This window comes from Planococcus citri, chromosome 1 (assembly GCF_950023065.1).
Source record: "Planococcus citri chromosome 1, ihPlaCitr1.1, whole genome shotgun sequence".
Classification (NCBI taxonomy): domain Eukaryota; kingdom Metazoa; phylum Arthropoda; class Insecta; order Hemiptera; family Pseudococcidae; genus Planococcus; species Planococcus citri.
This window is the reverse complement of record NC_088677.1, coordinates 83,795,677-83,815,967: the sequence shown is the minus strand read 5'-3', so window position 1 is coordinate 83,815,967 and position 20,291 is coordinate 83,795,677. Positions and strand designations below refer to the sequence as shown.

The following is a 20,291-nucleotide window of genomic DNA, read 5'->3' as shown; positions in this document are numbered from 1 at the left end:
AAATCAATTTTTGACCTCATTGTTGCAGATTACTTTTGGGGGTGGCAAACTTTGAGAACCCCTGAAAAAAGTTCTAAAGTGAATTTTTTCAAACTTTCAGCTGAAATGGTCTTAAATACATGTGTTTAACCAATATAATATGCGAATGCGATATTTTAATACAATTTAGTCATTTTGGCTATTTTTATCAAAAAAAGTAGTGTTTTAGCAACAGGCATAGCATTTCCGGCAAAAGTTAAGGACATTTTTACAGGAAAAATTAATATCAAACCGATCTTTCGCACATATTGTTCACAGAGGTCCCCTCAACAACCTACTAAAAGTCCTGGCCCCTACGGGGTCCGGAGCCCCCTCAAAGAGGGGGTGGAACCTCCCCCGAAATCAGTTTTTCGCCATTTTCTCCCCCGCATTGCATTTTAGCGAAAAATATGTGGCTAGATAAAAGAATCTACGTCGAATTTCCGATATAATGATGTATCAACTTCCCTTGTATGTTCAAGGGGGGCGGAACTGCAACCATTCAAATCAGGGGGGGGGTTCTCTGAAAAATACATAAAGGCTATAGGCGCCTAAGAGGGGTGAAATGGCCACCGAAATCGTTCGAGTTGATATTAGCATGGAAGGTAGGTACCATTGAGAAACTTCCGCGTGGAAAGTTTCAAATCCACACCCCCTCCCCTTTTTGGAGAGCCCTCCTTTTCTGAAACTTCAATAACACTTTTCTCAGCCCCATTCCAACCAATTTTGAAAATTTTTCAGTAGGTATGTTATGTATATCCTTATTAGGTATCACCACAAAAATTTTCAACCCCCTCCCCTCATATCGCACCTCGGGAGTTATAAGGTCACATCTCAAAAAAGTGAAATTTTACAGGAGAGTGATTTTCTTTTTTTTTAAAACTTGATTCATTATTTTCATCAACTTATAATCAATTGTGAGGAATGAATAGCATGTCATTTTGAAGATTGGGTATCCTACCTTCATTTAGCATAAGAATATTTTGAAAAATGAAATCTTAAAGAGGAAATATTTCAATGTTTGGAAAACATTTTGAGTTATAACCTTTCATAAAAAGTGATCTGGAGGCGAAAAAAAGCGTCCAAAAAAATTTTCATGATAACAAAGTTGTAGAGAATTAAATTTCCAATCGACATAATGGCGTTAGTTTTTTTCTAGAGTGCTTAGTTTTTGAGTTTTTCCCAAAAAACTAAAATTTTAATATATATGCAAATTAATTTTTCTGAAAAATGTTCTATTTTAAAAATTTTTTGTTTTGGAACAAACATACAAAAAATACACTCCTTGTGATTATTTTACATCTTAGAAACGTTCAACACTATCGAAACTGGTTTCTGACACTTTGTATGTGCAAATTTTACTCAAAGAAAGAGGAGTTTTTTGAGATGTGACCTTATAACTCCAAACAACTTGCAATGTTGTAGAAATTTTGAGTTAGGCCCTTTGCATTTTTTACATGATCTAAGCAGCATACCCGACTCAAAGTGTTATTTTTGGTTGCAGGGGGTCATGCAAACCCCAAAAATGCAAAAACATCAAAATCGATTTTTTTTGAGATGTGACCTTATAACTCCCGAGGTGCGATATTTACCCTTCAAAATGGTGTAAAAATGTGTCGTAGGGAGGGTTGGGGGTAAAATGGGAATTTTAGGGGAAATAACTAAGAATTAATAAGTAGGGTATAGTTTTCTTATGATTCGATACCGCTGAGCACGAATATGACGTCAGATTTTTTGCTACACTCATCTACAGAGCACTTGGCTGCCTCAATTTTTATTATTGTTAAAAAGCATAACATAAGTTGAAATACGCCATTTTGAAGGGTAAATATAAGGGGAGGGGGTTGAAAATTTTTGTGGGGATACCTAATAAGGATATACATAACATACTGAAAAATTTTCAAAATCGGTTGGAATAGGGCTGAGAAAAGTGTTATTAAAGTTTCAGAACTTTTGCCAGAAATGCTATGCCTGTTGTTAAAACACTACTTTTTTTGATAAAATTAGCCAAAATGACTAAATTGTATTAAAATATCGCATTCGCATATTATATTGGTTAAACACATGTATTTAGGACCATTTCAGCTGAAAGTTTGAAAAAATTCACTTTAGAACTTTTTTCAGGGGTTCTCAAAGTTTGCCACCCCCAAAAGTAATCTGCAACAATGAGGTCAAAAATTGATTTGAAATAAAAATTCAAGCATGCCAGTCGATTAAGAAGTAAAATGCAACATATTTGCCGCAAACCGGACCTCGATAGCTTTTCATGGTTTCCCAAAATATGACCTCAAAAAAAAGTCAAAAATTGAATTTTTCGATATGAGCCAAGTTGATGAGGGGGTTGCAAATTATATTAATTGAACTTACTACTAGTAGCAATAAACCATGAAAAGGGCATTAGGGTGGCTCGACGGGAAGGGTCAAAAAAAGGGGTTCCAAAATTTTCAAAAATAGAAATACCCCCACCACAACCCCCAAATAGGTTAAAAATGAAAAAAGCGTTACGTGCTGCATTGCTTACCCTTAAAGCAACATATATTCGCTACTTTTAATTTTTTACATTTTCGAGCAGTGGTTCTAAAAATTTTTGAAATTTTTGACTTTGGGGCCACCCCACAGCCCCCCTATGGGTTCCCCTGGGAAAATATCACCTGATATTAATAATAGGGACCATCCCCTATAAGAAAAGGCCATCCAAGTCTCGAAGTAGCGAGGGGCACGAAAATGGCCAAAATGACCCTCCTTCTTTACTCTACACTCCAATTTTAACACCCACTGAAGACGACTTCAGGTGAGTTCAAGTCATTTTAGGGCCTCTAGAGACTTTTTGAAAGTTACTGGAGCCTCCAGTAGATTTTTGAAACTTGAAATTTCCCCTACTTTAATTTATGAAATGGAGTTGGCAAGCTGAAATTTACTTCTCAGACTACATGGTGGTTTCAAATGGTTTTGAAGCTTCCAGCTACTTTTAGGAAAACTCAATTTTTCAAAAAAACGTCATACAACCTTTCAAAAAGTTGCTGGAGGCTCCAAAACGACTTGAAATTCACCAGCAGTCAACTTCGTAGCGTATTGAAATTAGTTTGCAGAATGAATTTCGACTCTCCATCTTGGTTTGATAAAATTTGGGGGAAATTTCAAGTTTCAAAAATCTACTGGAGGCTCCAGTAATGTTCAAAAAAGTCGTTGGAGGCTCTAAAATGACTTGAAATCCACCAGAAGTCGTTTTCAGAGGGTGTTAAAATTGGAGTGTAGCGTAAATTTCAGCTTTCCATCTCCATTTGATGAAATTTTGTAAAAATTTAACGTTTCAAAAATCTGCTGGAGGCTTCAGGAATTTTCAAAAAGTCGCTGGAGGCTCCAAAACGACTTGAAATTCACCTGCAGTACTTCGTAGCGTATTGAAATTAGTTTTTAGAATAAATTTCAGCTTTACAACTCCAATTCGATGGAATTTTGTGGGAATTTCGAGTTTCAAAAATCTGCTGGAGGCTCCAGAACTGCCCAAAACGGGTCGAAACTGTTTCCAATCGATTTGGCATGTCGAAAATAGGGTATATCCCAAATTTCAGCTTTCTTGGTCAATTTGGTAAAATTTTGATTTTTTCCCTCATTTTTGGCCTAAATTCAATTTTCAAAAATTCACCAAAAATCGAAAAACGCACTTTAACACATGAAATTTTGACAGGTGATAAATTTTTGCATGATCTTTCGATCTAGCTTTGTAAAGTTTGAAAAAGTTCGTGCGAGTCCTATGTTGAAACGCAAAATCTGCGATTTCGTCTGACCTGTCAATCAAAATGGCCGCCATTTTGTAAGTAAGGCCAACTTTTTTTCGGCAGGTTTGCTTTAAAAATGTTCCTTAGGATGTCCCCTTTAAGAAAAAAGTTGTCCCGGAGGATCGTCGAGGGGGGGTGCAATTACTCCTATTGTCATATGCCGGACTATTAGACCATTTAGAAATTCCTATTATAATTTTTTTGAAGAATGTTCTATCCTTGAGAATTGGAGATACGAATAGTATAAACTCTCCATTTTTCAAGTTCAGCTGTTTCTCAACTCAAGTAATCAATCACTAGACCATCAAAGGGAACTCTTGGGTAAAAATAGAGCAAAATCAGATATTTAACCTTAAACCAAAAAATAAGGCTGATTAATGATTGTTGGCAAGGAATAAGCCAACCACACAAACACGATTATTAATAATGAATCAAACAACAATTAGCAGTCAATAAAACTCAACGTATTTTATTAGATGTAGGTACCTCACGAATAATAAAATAAAATAGGTACTAAGTAAAATCGTCATTACAACTTCAATAATAAATAATACATGCTTCGTACTGAATATCAATAATAATAAAATTTTTTTAAAAGTACTTCAATCTTTTATGAAAGATCACACATAATTACTTTCAATCTTGTCGGTAATTTGAACACGAAAAAGTTTCAAGAAACAAAAGGGTACTATTTTCAATCACCAAACACCTTCAACTTATCAGAGTACCGTTCCTTAATTTTTCGAATCTCTTCGGCATTATTATCGAAATACCAGTTCAAAAAATCATCCAGCTTATCAGGGTATTTCATAGAACCATCACTCGAATGTTTCCCACGTTTCAACGTTACCTGTATCATTTTACAAAAAACATCACTCACTGATAAGGACTGTTTGAATTTACCGATCTCATCTTCACTACCCAACAACCAGGCGAGAAATTTTTGTAATTCACCATCCTCCACTTGACAGATACTACCAGAGACCAATCGCTCCTTGAAATAATCCAATAAACGTTGCTTCACACCAACAGCTCGTTCTTCCGGCACAAATGTTCCAACAAATTGTATCAGACAATCGAAGTAACCATCGCGAACACATTCGAATAAGACGTCTTCATTCACAGGGGATGAAAGGAATTGATTTTTGAATTCAAGACGAAGATCGAAGTCCTCAAAAGCATCTTCGACGAACGCATTCAACTCCCGAGTGTAATCAAATAAAATACTGAAGCTAAGAATAGATTTTTTAGCGAGAAAGTTTGACCTCAACAGTTGCTGTTTCAACACTTTGACGTTTTGCTTGTCAGAATAACAAAAATATAAAAACTTGCTCAATTCCTCGAAACATCCGTGTTCTAGCGACTGGACGCAAAATAGGCGGATATTTTCGTATTTAGACATGTGCTGCTCTTTAAACGAGCTTACATCGTTTTCGTCCTGAAAACATAACTTCATTACTACTTGTAGGTCTTCCACAGGAGCACCGAAGATCAAATTACGCCAATTTTCGCACCAGAATTTGTGTCTCTGTTCAAAATTCGCATCCAACAGAATTGTGATTAGGAATCTCATTTCTCTAGGTTCAGATGGCTCAGCTTTTATTCTTCTGAACACATCTTTATTCGAAAATATTCTATTATTTTTTAAAGCCGATAGTTTCAAATTCTCGGGAGAACTTTTCCATATTTCGCAGCATAAATTAACTTTAGCCTTGGAATTCGATCGTTCCTCAATGATGAAATAGTTAGTCTCGTGACTCAGCAGGATCTGGATTAATTGAATGAACTGACTAACGTTCATTTGGTTTCTAATGTACATCCAAGCAGGAAGAGCGTTAGCGTAGTTTTTTCCAACATTTTCCATCAAAGAAGTCATAAAAGCAGCACCCCTTTCAGCGAGAAGTGATCTTAGCTCGAAATCGTTCAATCTTGGTAAAATGAATCTAGCGAATAAACCGGGATCGAAGCTAGACATAGCGATCGTTGCTTGCGATCGCCTTTCGTAGGGTGTACGATTCCAAAAGTACTCGACTGAATAAAAGCCTCCACCGCTGCAATTAGAAAGCATAAACTCGTCGATTGGTACATCACGAGGATTCGGTATACTGTGTAGTTCGTTTATAATACGACAAATCCAATAGTACAGTAGTGGAGTATCTTGAAAATTTATTCCAGTCATGCGCCAGCGAACAGATGGCCAAATTCGTCTAATATCGTCTTCTAAACAGTACATATACGCGATTCTGAATTTCTCATAGGCAGGGAGTCGATCACTGAGCATCATTCGTTTGGCAGTTCGAACATAATGAATGGTACCATTCTGATCCCATACAAAATCATGGAAATTGTTCAAAGACCCGATATAACCATCGTAATCAGAATCGAATACTACATTGATGAAATGGTGCTGTAGCCAAAGAACAATTGATAATTCGAACTTGTGATGGTATTCGTCGAGTAAATCGTAAAGCTTCGATGGAACAAGGGGCATCATCTTTTCCAGCGGAATATTCCATGCTAAATCAAGTATAGGTATTTTCCGGCTTTTCACAGTTTTAATTTCGGTACGGTGTGCGATTTCTTCACGCCATAGTTCGGCAACGAGTGCGATAGCTGAAATTTCTTTCAGTGTCACAGGACTTGGGAAAGTAAGATCGTAAACTCGTGAGGTGGTATCGTCCATTTTCTATTCTTGACTCGGTATATTAGGCAAAGATAGAGATTCTAGTTGACTGGAAAATCTGTAAATAAAATGTTTGAAATGATATTATCACTGAATTAGAATCAGGAGTTGGAAATCCGCTGCAATAATTAATTATGTTAATTCTACATAGACATACCATTAAAATTATTCATACAGAAGGGTTTTCATTCGTGCTAGAAAGCCAGGGGAGAATATCAACGAACAGTAGAGTTATTGGTAAATATAAAAGATATTTTTAACTTCAATAAATGAAGCACTTATCGAACAATTTTCAGAATCATTTTGTTCTAACGAATATTTTACACGAGGAAGATCCAAAGACCTATTTGGGAAGATCACTACATCGCTGTATCGCTGATAAAAATAAAAACCAAAACATTTCTTTATCAATATCAATGGAGGTACAGGGTGCCCAGATGAAATGTCGCGAACCCCTCGTAAAGTCGTTTTTTAGGTTGGCAACGTGAGTTAGATACGAACATATGATTGGTGGAATGGTGGAATGTTATCATCTCTGTCTAACCTCTAACAACCAATCATGTGCTATCATTATTTTATTTTATTATCATTCACTGTGACCAACTGAAATATTTAGTAGAAAACTTTGTTAGGGGTTCACGATATTTCTGGGCACCCTGTACACCACCACCAGAGCTTATAGTCCGGCATATGACAATAGGAGTAATTGCACCCCCCCCCCCCGCCGATCCTACGGGACAACTTTTTTCTTGAAGGGGACATCCTAAGGAACATTTTAAAGCAAACTTGCGCAAAAAAAAGTTGGCCTCACTTACAAAATGGCGGCCATTTTGATTGACAGGTCAGCCGAAATCGCAGATTTTGCGTTTCAACATAGAACTTGCACGCAATTTTTCAAACTTTACAAAGGTAGATCGAAAAATCATGCAAAAATTCATCACCTGTCAAAATTTCAAGAGCTAAAGTGCGTTTTTCGATTTTTGGTGAATTTTTGAAAATTGAATTTTGGCCAAAAATGAGGGAAAAAATCACAATTTTACCAAATTGACCAAGAAAGCTAAAATTTGGGATATACCCTATTTTCGACATTCCAAATCGATTGGAAACGGTTTCAACCCGTTTTGAGGAGTTCTGGAGCCTCCAGCAGATTTTTGAAACTCGAAATTCTCCCACAAAATTCCATCAAATTGGAGTTGTAAAGCTAAAATGTATTCTAAAAACTAATTTCAATATGCTACGAAGTACTGCAGGTGAATTTCAAGTCGTTTTGGATCCTCCAGTCACTTTTTGAAAATTCCTGAAGCCTCCAGCAGATTTTTGAAACTTTAAATTTTCACAAAATTTTATCAAATGGAGATGGAAAAAAGCTGAAATTTACTCTACACTCCAATTTTAACACTCTCTGAAGACGACTTCAGGTGGGTTACAGTCATTTTAGGGCCTCCAGCGACTTTTTTTGAAAATTACTGGAGCCTCCAGCAAATTTTTGAAACTTTAAATTTTCATAAAATTTCATCAAATGGAGATGGAAATCTGAAATTTACTCTTCACTCCAATTTTAACACCCTCTGAAGACGACTTCAGGTGGGCACAAGTAATTTTAGGGCCTCCAGCGACTTTTTTTGAAAATTACTGGAGCCTCCAGTAGATTTTTGAAACTTGAAATTTTCCCAAAATATCATCAAACTAAGGTGGAGACTGGAGAGTCGAAATTCATTCAGCAAACTAATTTCAATACGCTACGAAGTTGACTGCTGGAGAATTGCAAGTCGTTTTGGAGCCTCCAGCAACTTTTTGAAAGGTTGTATGACGTTTTGTTGGAAAATTGAAATTTCCTAAAAGTAGCTGGAAGCTTCAAAACCATTTGAAACCACCATGCAGTCTGCGAAGTAAATTTCAGCTTGCCAACTCCATTTGATAAATTAATGTTGGGGAATTTCAAGTTTCAAAAATCTACTGGAGGCTCCAGTAATTTTCAAAAAAGTTGCTGGAGACCCTAAAATGACTTGAACCCACCTAATGGCGTCTTCAGAGGGTGTTAAAATTGGAGCGTGGAGTAAATTCCAGATTTCCATCTCCATTTGATGAAATTTTGTGAAAATTTAAAGTTTCAAAAATCTGCTGGAGGATTCAGGAATTTTCAAAAAGTGGTTGGAGGATCCAAAACGACTTGAAATTCACCTGCAGTACTTCGTAGCGTATTAAAATTAGTTTTTAGAATAAATTTCAACTCCAATTTGATGGAATTTTGTGGGAATTTCAATTTTCAAAAATCTGCTGGAGGTTCCAGAACTCCTCAAAACGGGTTGAAACCGTTTCCAATCGATTTGGCATGTCTAAAATAGAGTATAATCCCAAATTTCAGCTTTACTGGTCAATTTCGTAAAATTTTGATTTTTTCTCTCATTTTTGGCCTAAATTCGATTTTCAAAAATTCACCAAAAATCGAAAAACGCACTTTAGCACTTGAAATTTTGACAGGTGATGAATTTTTGCATGATCTTTCGATCTAGCTTTGTAAAGTTTGAAAAAGTTCGTGCGAGTCCTATGTTAAAACGCAAAATCTGCGATTTCGTCTGACCTGTCAATCAAAATGGCCGCCATTTTGTAAGTAAGGCCAACTTTTTTAGTTTGCTTTAAAATGTTCCTTAGGATGTCCCTTTAAGAAAAAAGTTGTCCCGGAAGATCGGCGGGGGGGGGGGTGCAATTACTCCTATTGTCATATGCCGGACTATTCTATCTACTTGTCAACAATCAACATGTACATTGTACAGGGCGCCCAGAAATATCGAGCACCTCAAAGAAAGTTTTTCATTAAAAATATAGGTTGGCAACGTGAAATATATGCATATGATTGGTGGAATGTTTTCTCTCCAGTCCAACAACCAATCATGTGCTATCATTATTATCATTCTCTGTGACCAACAACTAAAGTATTTTAGTAGAAAACTTTTTTAGGGGTGCTCGATATTTCTGGGCACCCTGTAGATAGTATACTGGACTGGATATACTGGGAATTGGGATTGCGTTCAAACTTCAAAGCTCAAGGCGCAGGAGTCAGGCTCAGGACTCAGGGAGTCAGGAGTTAAGGACACCTTCGAGTAGGAAACTGGCCCTTGGGAAATTCTTCAAAAAAAATTTAATAGGAATTTCTATTCTAATTTCTAATTCTGGACTTCTGGTCAAGTCAAAGTCAAACAGAACTTGCAAGTTTAACCCATTTTGATAGGAAGTACAATTTCAATTCTGAAATTTCGAAAATCATAATAATCCATTCAAGTAAAAAATTCTTCAAAGTGCTTCAAAAAATTTGGATAAAAATTTTCAAATTCCAGTCAACATTTCAAGTCAAGAAGGGTCATTCGGGCTCATTCCATGCCAACTCAACCAACGTTTTTGAGTCATGTCTTTCGATTTCGCTCAATTTTTTTTACAATACAGGGTGTCCGGTGAGTGGTGGTACAAACTTCAGATTTGGATGTAACCGGGTACGACTAAGAAAAAACGTTAGATGAACAAGTTGCCTATTTTGAAAATTGCAGGGGCAAAATTACATTTTAATAATAAAAATAAACAAATGAAATGAAAATTTTGATGGTGGGAACTGGTAGTACTTTGAAAACGGAGCAAATTTTGTCCTTACAAATTTTTGCCTAACTTGAAAATTGAAGGGGCTATGACCACATTTAGAATAAAAAAAGACTCTAAGAAAAAATCAATAGCGAAAATGGATTCTACATTCAAAATTGATCAAATTTTATTCTCTTCAATTTTTGGCCCAGATCAAAATTGGAGGATCTACGCGACATTTGAAGCAAAAGAAATTTCAAAAAAATTGAGCAACCCTTGAAATTTCTCATACTTTGAATGTCACGTAGCTCCTCTAATTTTGATCTGGGCCAAAAATTGAAGAGGATAAAATTTGATCAATTTTGAATGTAGAATCCATTTTCGCTATTTATTTTTTCTTCGAGTCTTTTTTTATTCTAAATGTGGTCATAGCCCCTTCAATTTTCAAGTTAGGCAAAAATTTGTAAGGACAAAATTTGCTCAGTTTTCAAAGTACTACCAGTTCCCACCATCAAAATTTTCATTTGATCTGTTTGTTATCAAAATGTCATTTTGCCCCTTCAATTATCAAGATAGGCAACTTGTTTATCTAACGTTTTTTCTTAGTCATGTCATACCCGGTTATATCCAAATCTGAAGTTTTGACCACCACTCCCCGGACACAGTGTATATACCCACCCAGTAAGTAATAACCCCGCAATCAGTTTGGTCCCAGTGGGGGGGGGGCTTCCATTATTTTCACATTGTCTTTGTCTCGAGGTACTCAACTTCAGCAGTCCATTCCTCCAAAAATATGATACCTGGATCAAAGCTGATTTCACAGTTCGAAAGGGCATTGCATTTAGAACTTTTTAAGCATTTTGAAATTTTCAAAAGTTGAAAGTTGAACTTTCAAATTTAAAGTTTAAATTTCAAAATGGCGCTGTAAGTGGGAGCTACCATTTAAAATTTTGAAAACATTTCCAGAGATGAACCTTTTGCTGGTTTTTCGAAATATTCAAGTTCCGAGATGGGATCTCTTAATGGAGAGGGAGCACCCCCACCCCCAATTTTGGGCGAAACTTTTGAAAGAAAATCTGGGGCATGTGACATATCGAATTCCATGTTTTTGGTAACGCTGAACATGAATATGACGTCAGATTTTTGATAGGACTCCATCCAAGGCCCCCAGCACCTCCCCAAAAGGGGTAAAAGTTCAAAAAAGTGTTTTTGTTCGTGTGACACATGGAATAGTATGTTTTTGGTGACGCTGAACACGAATATGACGTCAGATTTTTGATAGGACTCCATCCAAGGCCCCCAGAACCTCCCCAAAAGGGGTGACCCCCAAAAACATGGTTACATTCGTGTGACACATGAAATAGTATGTTTTCGATATCGCTGAACACGAATATTGCCATAGTTTTTTAAATCGACCTCACCTATGGCCCCCAGAATCTCCCCCAATAGGTAAAAGTCCAAAAAAATGCTGGGGTCCATAGATGGAGTCCAATCAAAAATCTGACGTCAAATTCGTGTTCAGCGTCACCAAAAACATACTATTCCATGTGTCGCACGAACAAAACACTTTTTTGAACTTTTACCCCTTTTGGGGAGGTGCTGGGGCCATGGATGGGGTCCTATCAAAAATCTGACGTCATATTCGTGTTCAACGTCACCAAAAACATAGAATTCGATATGTCACATGCTCCAGATTTTCTTTCGAAAGTTTCGCCCAAAATTGGGCGAGGGGGTGCTACCCCTCCATTAGGAGATCCCATCTCGAAACTTGAATATTTCGAAAAAGCATCAAAAGGTACATCTATGGAAATTTTTTAAAAATTTTAAATGGTAGCTCCCACTTACAGCGCCATTTTGAAATTTGAACTTTAAATTTGAAAGTTCAACTTTCAACTTTTGAAAATTGCAAAATGCTTAAAAAGTTCTAAATGCAATGCCCTTTCGGACTGTGAAATCAGCTTGATCTAAGGATCATAGTTTTGGAGGAATGGGCTGCTGAAGTTGAGTACCTCGAGACAATGTGAAAATAATGGAAGCCCCCCCCCTGAGGGGGCTGGGACCAAACTGATTGCGGGGTCATTACTTACTGGGTGGGTATATACTGTAAAAAAAATTTGAGCGAAATCGAAAGACATGACTTTCAAAATCGCCTTTTTTTGGTTGAGTTGACATGGAATGACCCTCCAAGTCAAAGTAACGCAACTGACAACGCGACGTCTTTTTCAAAAATCCCAAAAATCATGACCGAATTTTAGAGTTGGGAGTTGTTCAAATGGACTCAAAATTTTTGGATTTTGTGCCACAATTTGATCTGGAGCTTGACCGAGTTTTAGATCTGAAAGTTCTTCAAAGGTGCTTGAAAGAAATATTCTAATAGAAAGTTCGACATTTTAATTCGTGTCGAATTTTTATCTCATTTTGACAGGTCGCACGATGTTTTAAAAATCTTGAAACTCGACGACATGAATAATCCAATTTATTAAGAGCCTGAAATTCTTCAAAACCGTTCAAAAAAATCGGTAGAAATTTTTGAATTTATGCCACAGTAGGTATTAATTCAATCTTTTATCCAATTCCGGAGGTAAAAATTGAAAATTCTTCAAACTTGCTAAAAAAAAAATTCATAGAAATTTTAAATTCCTGTCGAAATTTTAACCATTTTGACAGGTCACGTATCACCTGCACCCTTCTCAAAAAAAATATCTAGAAAATCATAATTTGATTTCCAGGCTCAAAATTCTTCAACTGTTTTAAAAAAAATTGATTAAAATTTTCGATTTTGCGTTGAAATCACTCGAAAAAGTATCCCTATGCTGCCTTTATACTAAGATGGATTAAAATTCGTCAATAAACTTAAATAGGTATTTCAACAAAAATGTTTTTTTTTTAGCATTTTCAAAGAATTTTGAATTTTTAAATTGGAACATGATTCTCGAGATCGATGAAAAATACTTTTATCCACTCCACCGAACCGAATTTCACAATGTCTGGCAATTCTGGATCCTTCAGTGCGATTTTCGGATTCTCCAGAATTTTAAAATTCCTGCAAAGGCGTGAAAATCAATTTGGGCATGCTGTAACTCCAGTAAAGGTTTATTTTATTCTGGATTTATTTAATGATTTTCAATCCACACTTGAGCAAACTTCCAGACGGGACACTCGGGTGTTTTTTTAACCATCATTTTCCGGTAGGTAATCATTAAAAAGGTATCGATCAAAAAAACAAACTCGCGATGATCGCCTGAAACCCCATACATCGAGAATAAGTCACTTTGCAAGTTGGTAAGTAAGTACTTTGATACCTTCAATAAAATGATATATGTAGGTAGGTGAGGTACCTATGGTGTTGAAATTAAACCTGGAATTCGATTCTAGAATTTTTCAAAAATTGGATCGACAACGCTTCATTTTGATCGATATTCAGAGCCCTTTCTGTCCTCGGAAGGTGCGGGTAAAATCCCATTTTCAAAATATTTAATCTCTTGAAAAGAACATCAATTTTTTCAAATTTCCAAATATAATCGCTTTCACCTTGAAAGTTCACTGAATATCTAGACCACCAAAGGGAACTCTTACGGAAAAAAATCGAGCAAAATCAGAAAACCTTGAACCAAGAACCAGAAAATAAGTAAGGTTGATTTGATAAGGATAAGGAAAGGAATAACTCCACTGCACGAACACAAGAATTAATGAAATAGTAGTCAAAAACTGAACGGGTTTAATACCTTACGAATAATAAACTAAAATAATAAAATCATCATTACAAACTTGATAAAAACAAAATAAATAGTAGTACTGCACGTCAATAATAATATTAATTTTTAATAAGATACTTCATGTAATTTATGAAAGATCACACGTAATTTCTATATAACGAGTATTGAAACTGGTAGGTACCAGTTCAAAGTATTTCCTGCCACCGTGGTGAGCACGCTTTAGTGAGCAGTTCTTCCGGTAAGAATGCTTCAACTAACTGTTTCAGACAACTAAAGTCGTTTGAACGAATACACGTCAATAAACACTCTTTAGTTGCAGGCGATGAAACGAATTGATTTTTGAATTCAGCACAAAGATCGACATCCTCAAAAGCATCTTCGATGAACGCATTCAACTGTTTATGATAAGAATGGATAATATCAGAACGCAGAATAGAATTTTCTCCGAGAAAATTTGACCTCAACAATTGTTGTTTCAGCTCTCTTGCTTTTTGCTTGTCAGAATAACAAAAATACAAAAACTTGCTCAATTCCTCGAAACATCCTTTTTTTAGCGCTCTGACGCAATATGGACCGATATTTTCGTATTTAGACATGTATTGCTCTTTGAATGAGCTTATATCGTTTTCGTCACAGAAACATAACTTCATTACTTTCCTTAGGTCTTCGACACGAGCACCGGTGATCAAATTACGCCAATTTTCGCACCAGAATTTGTGCCTTTGTTCAAAACTGGCATCCAACAGAAGTGTGAATAGGAATCTCATTTGTCTAGGGTCATCTGGCCGCGTACTCATTCTTATGAACAATTCTTTATTAAATAATACAGCATTTAATGCCCATTGCTTGAAATTCTCTGGAGATTTTTCCCATACTTCGCAGCAAGTATAAACTTCGTCTTCGTAACTCTCGCTGAATATGTTCATGTCTTCATCCAGCAATTTCTGAATTAATTCGATGAACTGACTTTTGCTAATTTTGGTTCTAATGTACATCCAAGCAGGAAGAACGTGGATTTTGTCTACGCGTATGGGTACTATGCGAAAGTTATCGATCAGCAAAGAAAACATGAAATCAACACCTTTTTCAGCGAGAAATGTTTCCAATTGGAAATCGTCTAATCTAGGTAAAATGAACCTAGCGAATAAACCGGGATCGTACATAGACATCGTGATGGTTGCATACGATCGCCATTCGTAGGATATACGATTCCAAAAATACTCGAGAGAAGAAAAGCCCTCATGTCGAATTTCGCAACTGTAAAACATCCTCTCATCGATTGGTTCATCACGAGGATTGGGTACATTGTGTAGTTCGTTTTTGAGACAGCAAATCCAGTAGTACAGTAGCGGAGTACTATCAAAATCCATATGGGTTATATCGAAGTTGGAGCTCACACGTGGCCAAAGTCGTCTAATATCATCTTCTAAGCAGTAGGAACAAGCAATTCCGAATTTCTGATCAGCAGTGAGCTGATCACACAGTATCATTCGTTTGGCCGTTCGAACATCATGAACAGCACCATTCCAGTCCCATACAAAATCGTGAAAATGAGTCGTTAGACGGTACCCAATTGATGATATGAACTTGTCGATGTATTTGACTAGGAAATCGTAAACCGTCGATGGAACATTGGGGATTTTCTTTTTCAGCAGAATATCCTTCGCTGAAGCAAATTCTTTCCGAGCAGTCTTGATATCAGTATGTGCGATTTCTTCACGCCATAATTCTGCAACGACTGCGATAGCTGAAATTTCTTTCAGTGTCACAGGACTCGGATAAGTAAGATCGTAAACGCGAGAACTGGTTTTGGCCATTTTCTATTCCTGATTCGGTATGCAAAATATTAGATCTAATAATTCAATTTAATTGGAAAATCTGGAAATTAAATCACAGAATTAGAATCAATGGTTTGGTATGCAGCTACAATGTTGCTTACGAGGAATTAATTGATGATGGTACTACACACCATCAAAATGATTCATAGAGAAGGGATTTCATTCAAAATAACGCTAGAAAGCCAGTCGTTGAAAAGATGTTTCGGTAGAATAAGTCAAAACTTTTGAAACTTGAGACCTAAAATGAATGAAAACGCAAGTTCTATTAGTGTTTCTATTTACGTGAGTGATATGAAATATGTAGATGATTTCTATTTTCTATATCTCGATTAAATACGTACTTCGAAGCATTTGTTTCAGTGGTTCCTGCGCCGAGGTGTGATAAAAGTTCTAATATCAGGGGAAATAGTTACCAACGAACACTAAAGTTATTGGTGAATATGGAAGGTATTTTCTAAACTTAATAAACGAAGCACTTATCGAACAATAGGTAATTTTCAGAATCATTTTTGCTCTAGGAATATTCATGAAAAAGACTGTACATCACTGATAAAAATAAAAACCAAAACATTTCTTTATCAGTGGTATGGTACTGGTACTTACATAGTGGCACACCCCCGCCGCCACAACTACATGCATAGATAACCTATCTATAAGTCAACATATTGTAATTTGTATGGACAGATCTGGACTCAAGACTCCTTCAACTTCAACTCAAAATGTTTCAAAATCAAAAATAATCTACAAATTTTTCGATAGAAATTTTGATAGGTTGCACAATGCTTCTTTCAGAATTCAATTCAGAAATCTCAAAAACCATCATCCAATTTTAGAGTTGAAAATTCTTCAAAAGCACGACGTTTCAAAAATCTCGAAACTCGACACGATCCACAATTAATTAGAGCTCAAAATTATTCAAAACTGTTCAAAATGATCCGGAGAAAATTTTGATTTTATGTCACAATTCAATCTCTGACCAAATTTTGGAACTCAAAATTTTTCAAACGTGCTAAAAAAAAATTGATAGAAATTTCGAATTCCTGTCGACATTTTAACCATTTTGACAGGTCACACAACAGCCGCGGTCTTCTCAAAAAAAAAATCTAAAAAATCAGAATTCAATTTCAGAGCTCAAAATTCTTCAACTACCTATTTCAAAAAAAAAAATTGATGGGAATTCTTGTTTCTTGAGAATTGAGATACCTACGAAAGTAATCTCTCCATTTTGCATAGTTCAGCTATTTCTCAGGTAGGTAATAAATCACTAGACCATCGAAGAAAACTCTTGAGGGAAAAAATTGAGCAAAAATGCAAAATCATAAAACCTTTGAAACAATAAAATAAGGCCGATTCAACAAGGAATAACCTCACCTCACGAACACAAGAATTAATGAAATAGTAGTCAATTAACTCAACTGGTTTAATACCTTACGATTAATAAAATAACAAAATCATATTACATCTTCATAAAAACAAAATAAATACCAGTACTGAATATCAATAATAAAAACAAAAAAATTGAAAAAATACTGCAGTCATACAAGAAAAATCACACGTAAACTTTTATCTCCGTAATTTGAACATGAAAGTTTCAAGAAACAATACTACTCACGATGGCCAAACACTTTCAACTTATCAGAGTACCGTTCCTTAATTTTCCGAATCTCTTCAGCATCATTATTAAAATACCAGTTCAAAAAATCATCTAGCTTATCGCGGTATTCCTTATAACCACCCCAACGATGCCTACGTTCCAACGCAACCTGCACCACATTACACAAAATATCATCTACTGGTAACGACTGTTTGAATTTACCGATCTCATCTTCACTATCCAAAAACCACACGAGAAATTTTTGTAAATTATCACCCTTCATTTCACAAATATCACCGGAGACCAATTGCTCCTTGAAATTATGCAACAAACGTTGCTTCAAAACACGAACATCTTGTTCTTCGGGTACAAATGCTTCAACTAATTCTATCAGACAACCGAAGTTACCTACACGAATACACTTGAACAAGTAGTTTTGAGTTGCAGGCGATGAAACGAATTGATTTTTGAATTCAACACGAAGATCGACATCGTCAAAAGCATCTTCGACGAACGCATTCAACTCTTTATTATAAGACTTGCTTATACTGTAACGCAGAACAGAATTTTCTCCGAGAAAATTAGACCTCAACACTTGTTGTTTCAACTCTCTTGCTTTTTGCTGGTCCGAATGACAAAAAGACAAAAATTCGTTCACTTCCTTGAACCATCTGTCCTTTAGCGAATCGACGCAATATGGGCCGATATTTTCGTATTTAGACATATATTGTTCTTTAAATGAGCTTATATCGTTTTCGTTCCGGAAACATAACTTCATTACTGCTTGTAGATCTTCGACACGAGCACCGGTGATCAAATTACGCCAATTTTCGCACCAAAATTTGTGCCTCTGTTCAAAACTGGCATCCAACAGAACTGTGATCAGGAATCTCATTTCTCTAGGGTGATATGGCCCAGTACTCATTCTCTCGAACAATTCTTCATTCAATAAAACAGCATTTAATGCCCACTTCTTTAAACTGTCAGGAGAATTTTCCCATACTTCGCAGCATGCATGAATTTCATGTTTGTAACTCGCGCTGAATATGTTCGTCTCTTCATCCAGCAATTTTTCGATTAATTCGATGAACTGACTTTTGCTAATTTTGTTTTTAATGTACATCCAAGCAGGAAAAACGTGGATTTTGTCTTCGTGTATGCTATAATTGATCAGCAAAGAATACATGAAATCAACACCTCTTTCAGCGAGAAATGTTTCCAATTGGAAATCGTCCAATCTAGGTAAAATGAACCTAGCGAATAGACCGCAATTGTACCTATACATAGCGAAGGTTGCATGCGATCGTTTATCGTAGGGTATACGATTCCAAAAATACTCGAGAGAACAAAAGCCCTCACCTCGAAGTTCGCAATTATCAAACATCACCTCATCGATTGATTCATCACCCGGATTCGGTATATTATGTAGTTCGTTTTTAAGACAGCAAATCCAGTAGTAATTAAGTGGAGAATAATCAAAATCCATACGGGTCAAATCGATGTTCGAGCTTACACATGGCCAAAGTCGTCTAATGTCATCTTCCAAACAGTACCGACAAGCAATTTGGAATTTCTTCTCAGCAGTGAGTCGATCACATAGCATCTTTCGTTTGGCCGTTCGAACATCATGAACAGCACCATCCCAGTCCCGAACGACATAATGGAAATCGCTCGACGCTAGTTGGAGAGAAACTGATGAACTGAATTTGGCGCTGTATGCGACCAATAAATCGTAAATCGCCGATGGGACATCGGGGATCTTTTTCAGCAGAATATCTTGCGCTAATTTTAATTCATCCCGAGTTGTAATTTCCTTGGGTGCGATTTCTTTACGCCATAATTCCGCAACTAGCGCGATAGCAGAGATTTCTTTCAGTGTCACAGGACTCGGATAAGTAAGATCGTAAACGCGAGAACTGGTTTCGGCCATCTTCTATTCTTGATTCGGTATATGCGAAGATCTAAATTCAATTTGATTAGAGAATCTGAAAATGAAATGATCGAAATAAGTAATATCACAGAATTTAGAATAGAATCAGGAGTTACTTAGTATAGGCAGCTACAATGTTGCTTACGAGTATTGATGGTGAAATTAAAGGTGTGACACGAAGGACGAAATATAACTATAAGTAATGTATACATACCTATGGTACGAAAAAGTAGCGAAAAAATAATGAACGATAAATCCACCAAGAATTAACAACGTAATTATAAACGAATAATTTGGTAAATCCAAAGCACGCAGCTCACAATTCACGACATGATCACAGCTACCTACGCTGAAAATGCATCTGAATACAATGGAATGAGAGCTCATGCGAATGCGAAGCCTCGTAAGTCGACGTAACACGTAAGTCGTAGGCCTGGTTAGAACAGAACGAGATTAGCTAATTTGATAAGCGTCGGTCAGAAAGAACTTCAAAGAAGCGTAGTCTAGACCATGTCTAGACAGTATGGACGGGCGTATGAGAGAAACAGAAACAGCTAATGCTAAAGTTGAGTTGAGTTAATTGAGCTGGCGACTAGTTTACTTAATAGCAGTTTTGTAGCTTAGAAATAAGCTATACTTTTTCTCTGTTTACAGTTCACACTGGAATAAATCCAATCCAAAATCGTTGATTCGTTGATGTTGATAGATTTTGTCAGAAATTCAAAAGCAAAAAATTAAATTTCAATTGTATTTGTAAGGTAAGGTAAGGGAACCGAAAAGAGCAGATTCTTGAACACGGTTTTGAGTTTGACTTTCAAAGTTTTGATGGTTCTTTTAGGTATCTCCTGATTGAAATTTCGTTCTGGTTGTGGTTATCTAGTTCTTCCACATGGAAATGGCAAAGGTCCAAATTCTAAAATCTGGGAGCTCTCAAGCGCCAAGCGGTTTGACTTCATGTCAAATTTTTACTTCATTTTGACAGGTCGCACGATGTTTCAAAAATCTTGAAACTCGACATGAATGATCCAATTTATTAGAGCCTAAAATTCTTCAAAACCGTTCAAAACAATCGGTAGAAATTTTTAATTTTATGCCACAGTGTAATAATTCAATCTTTTACCCAATTTCGGAGCTCAGTCAAGAGCTTTGTTCTTTTCGCACAA

General features: G+C 36.3%; 3 protein-coding genes across 4 annotated transcripts; all 3 read right to left on the bottom strand.

Moving 5' to 3' along the window:
* Positions 1 to 4,246: 4,246 nt before the first annotated feature.
* On the bottom strand, positions 4,247 to 6,937 carry LOC135838626 (uncharacterized). Of its 2 annotated transcripts, XM_065354342.1 has the most exons (3): positions 6,638 to 6,937; positions 5,312 to 6,538; positions 5,129 to 5,235 (listed from the first exon to the last, which is right to left on the bottom strand). In XM_065354342.1, exons 2-3 carry the CDS (start codon positions 6,478 to 6,480, stop codon positions 5,220 to 5,222), a joined length of 1,185 nt encoding a protein of 394 aa, XP_065210414.1. In that variant the 5' UTR covers positions 6,481 to 6,538; positions 6,638 to 6,937; the 3' UTR covers positions 5,129 to 5,219. The 2 variants fall into 2 exon arrangements, with proteins under 2 accessions (XP_065210406.1, XP_065210414.1); XM_065354334.1 differs by having other exon boundaries at positions 4,247 to 6,538; positions 6,638 to 6,928.
* A 6,814-nt stretch (positions 6,938 to 13,751) lies between these two features.
* Positions 13,752 to 16,268, bottom strand: LOC135838620 (uncharacterized). Its single transcript, XM_065354320.1, has 3 exons — positions 15,946 to 16,268; positions 15,736 to 15,842; positions 13,752 to 15,644 (listed from the first exon to the last, which is right to left on the bottom strand). Exon 3 carries the CDS (start codon positions 15,581 to 15,583, stop codon positions 13,952 to 13,954), a length of 1,632 nt encoding a protein of 543 aa, XP_065210392.1. The 5' UTR covers positions 15,584 to 15,644; positions 15,736 to 15,842; positions 15,946 to 16,268; the 3' UTR covers positions 13,752 to 13,951.
* Positions 16,269 to 17,012: 744 nt separating this feature from the next.
* On the bottom strand, positions 17,013 to 19,698 carry LOC135838611 (uncharacterized). The gene is made up of 2 exons (XM_065354310.1): positions 19,343 to 19,698; positions 17,013 to 19,183 (listed from the first exon to the last, which is right to left on the bottom strand). The coding sequence occupies exon 2, from the start codon at positions 19,126 to 19,128 to the stop codon at positions 17,209 to 17,211; it is 1,920 nt and encodes a 639-aa protein (XP_065210382.1). The 5' UTR covers positions 19,129 to 19,183; positions 19,343 to 19,698; the 3' UTR covers positions 17,013 to 17,208.
* Positions 19,699 to 20,291: the final 593 nt, after the last annotated feature.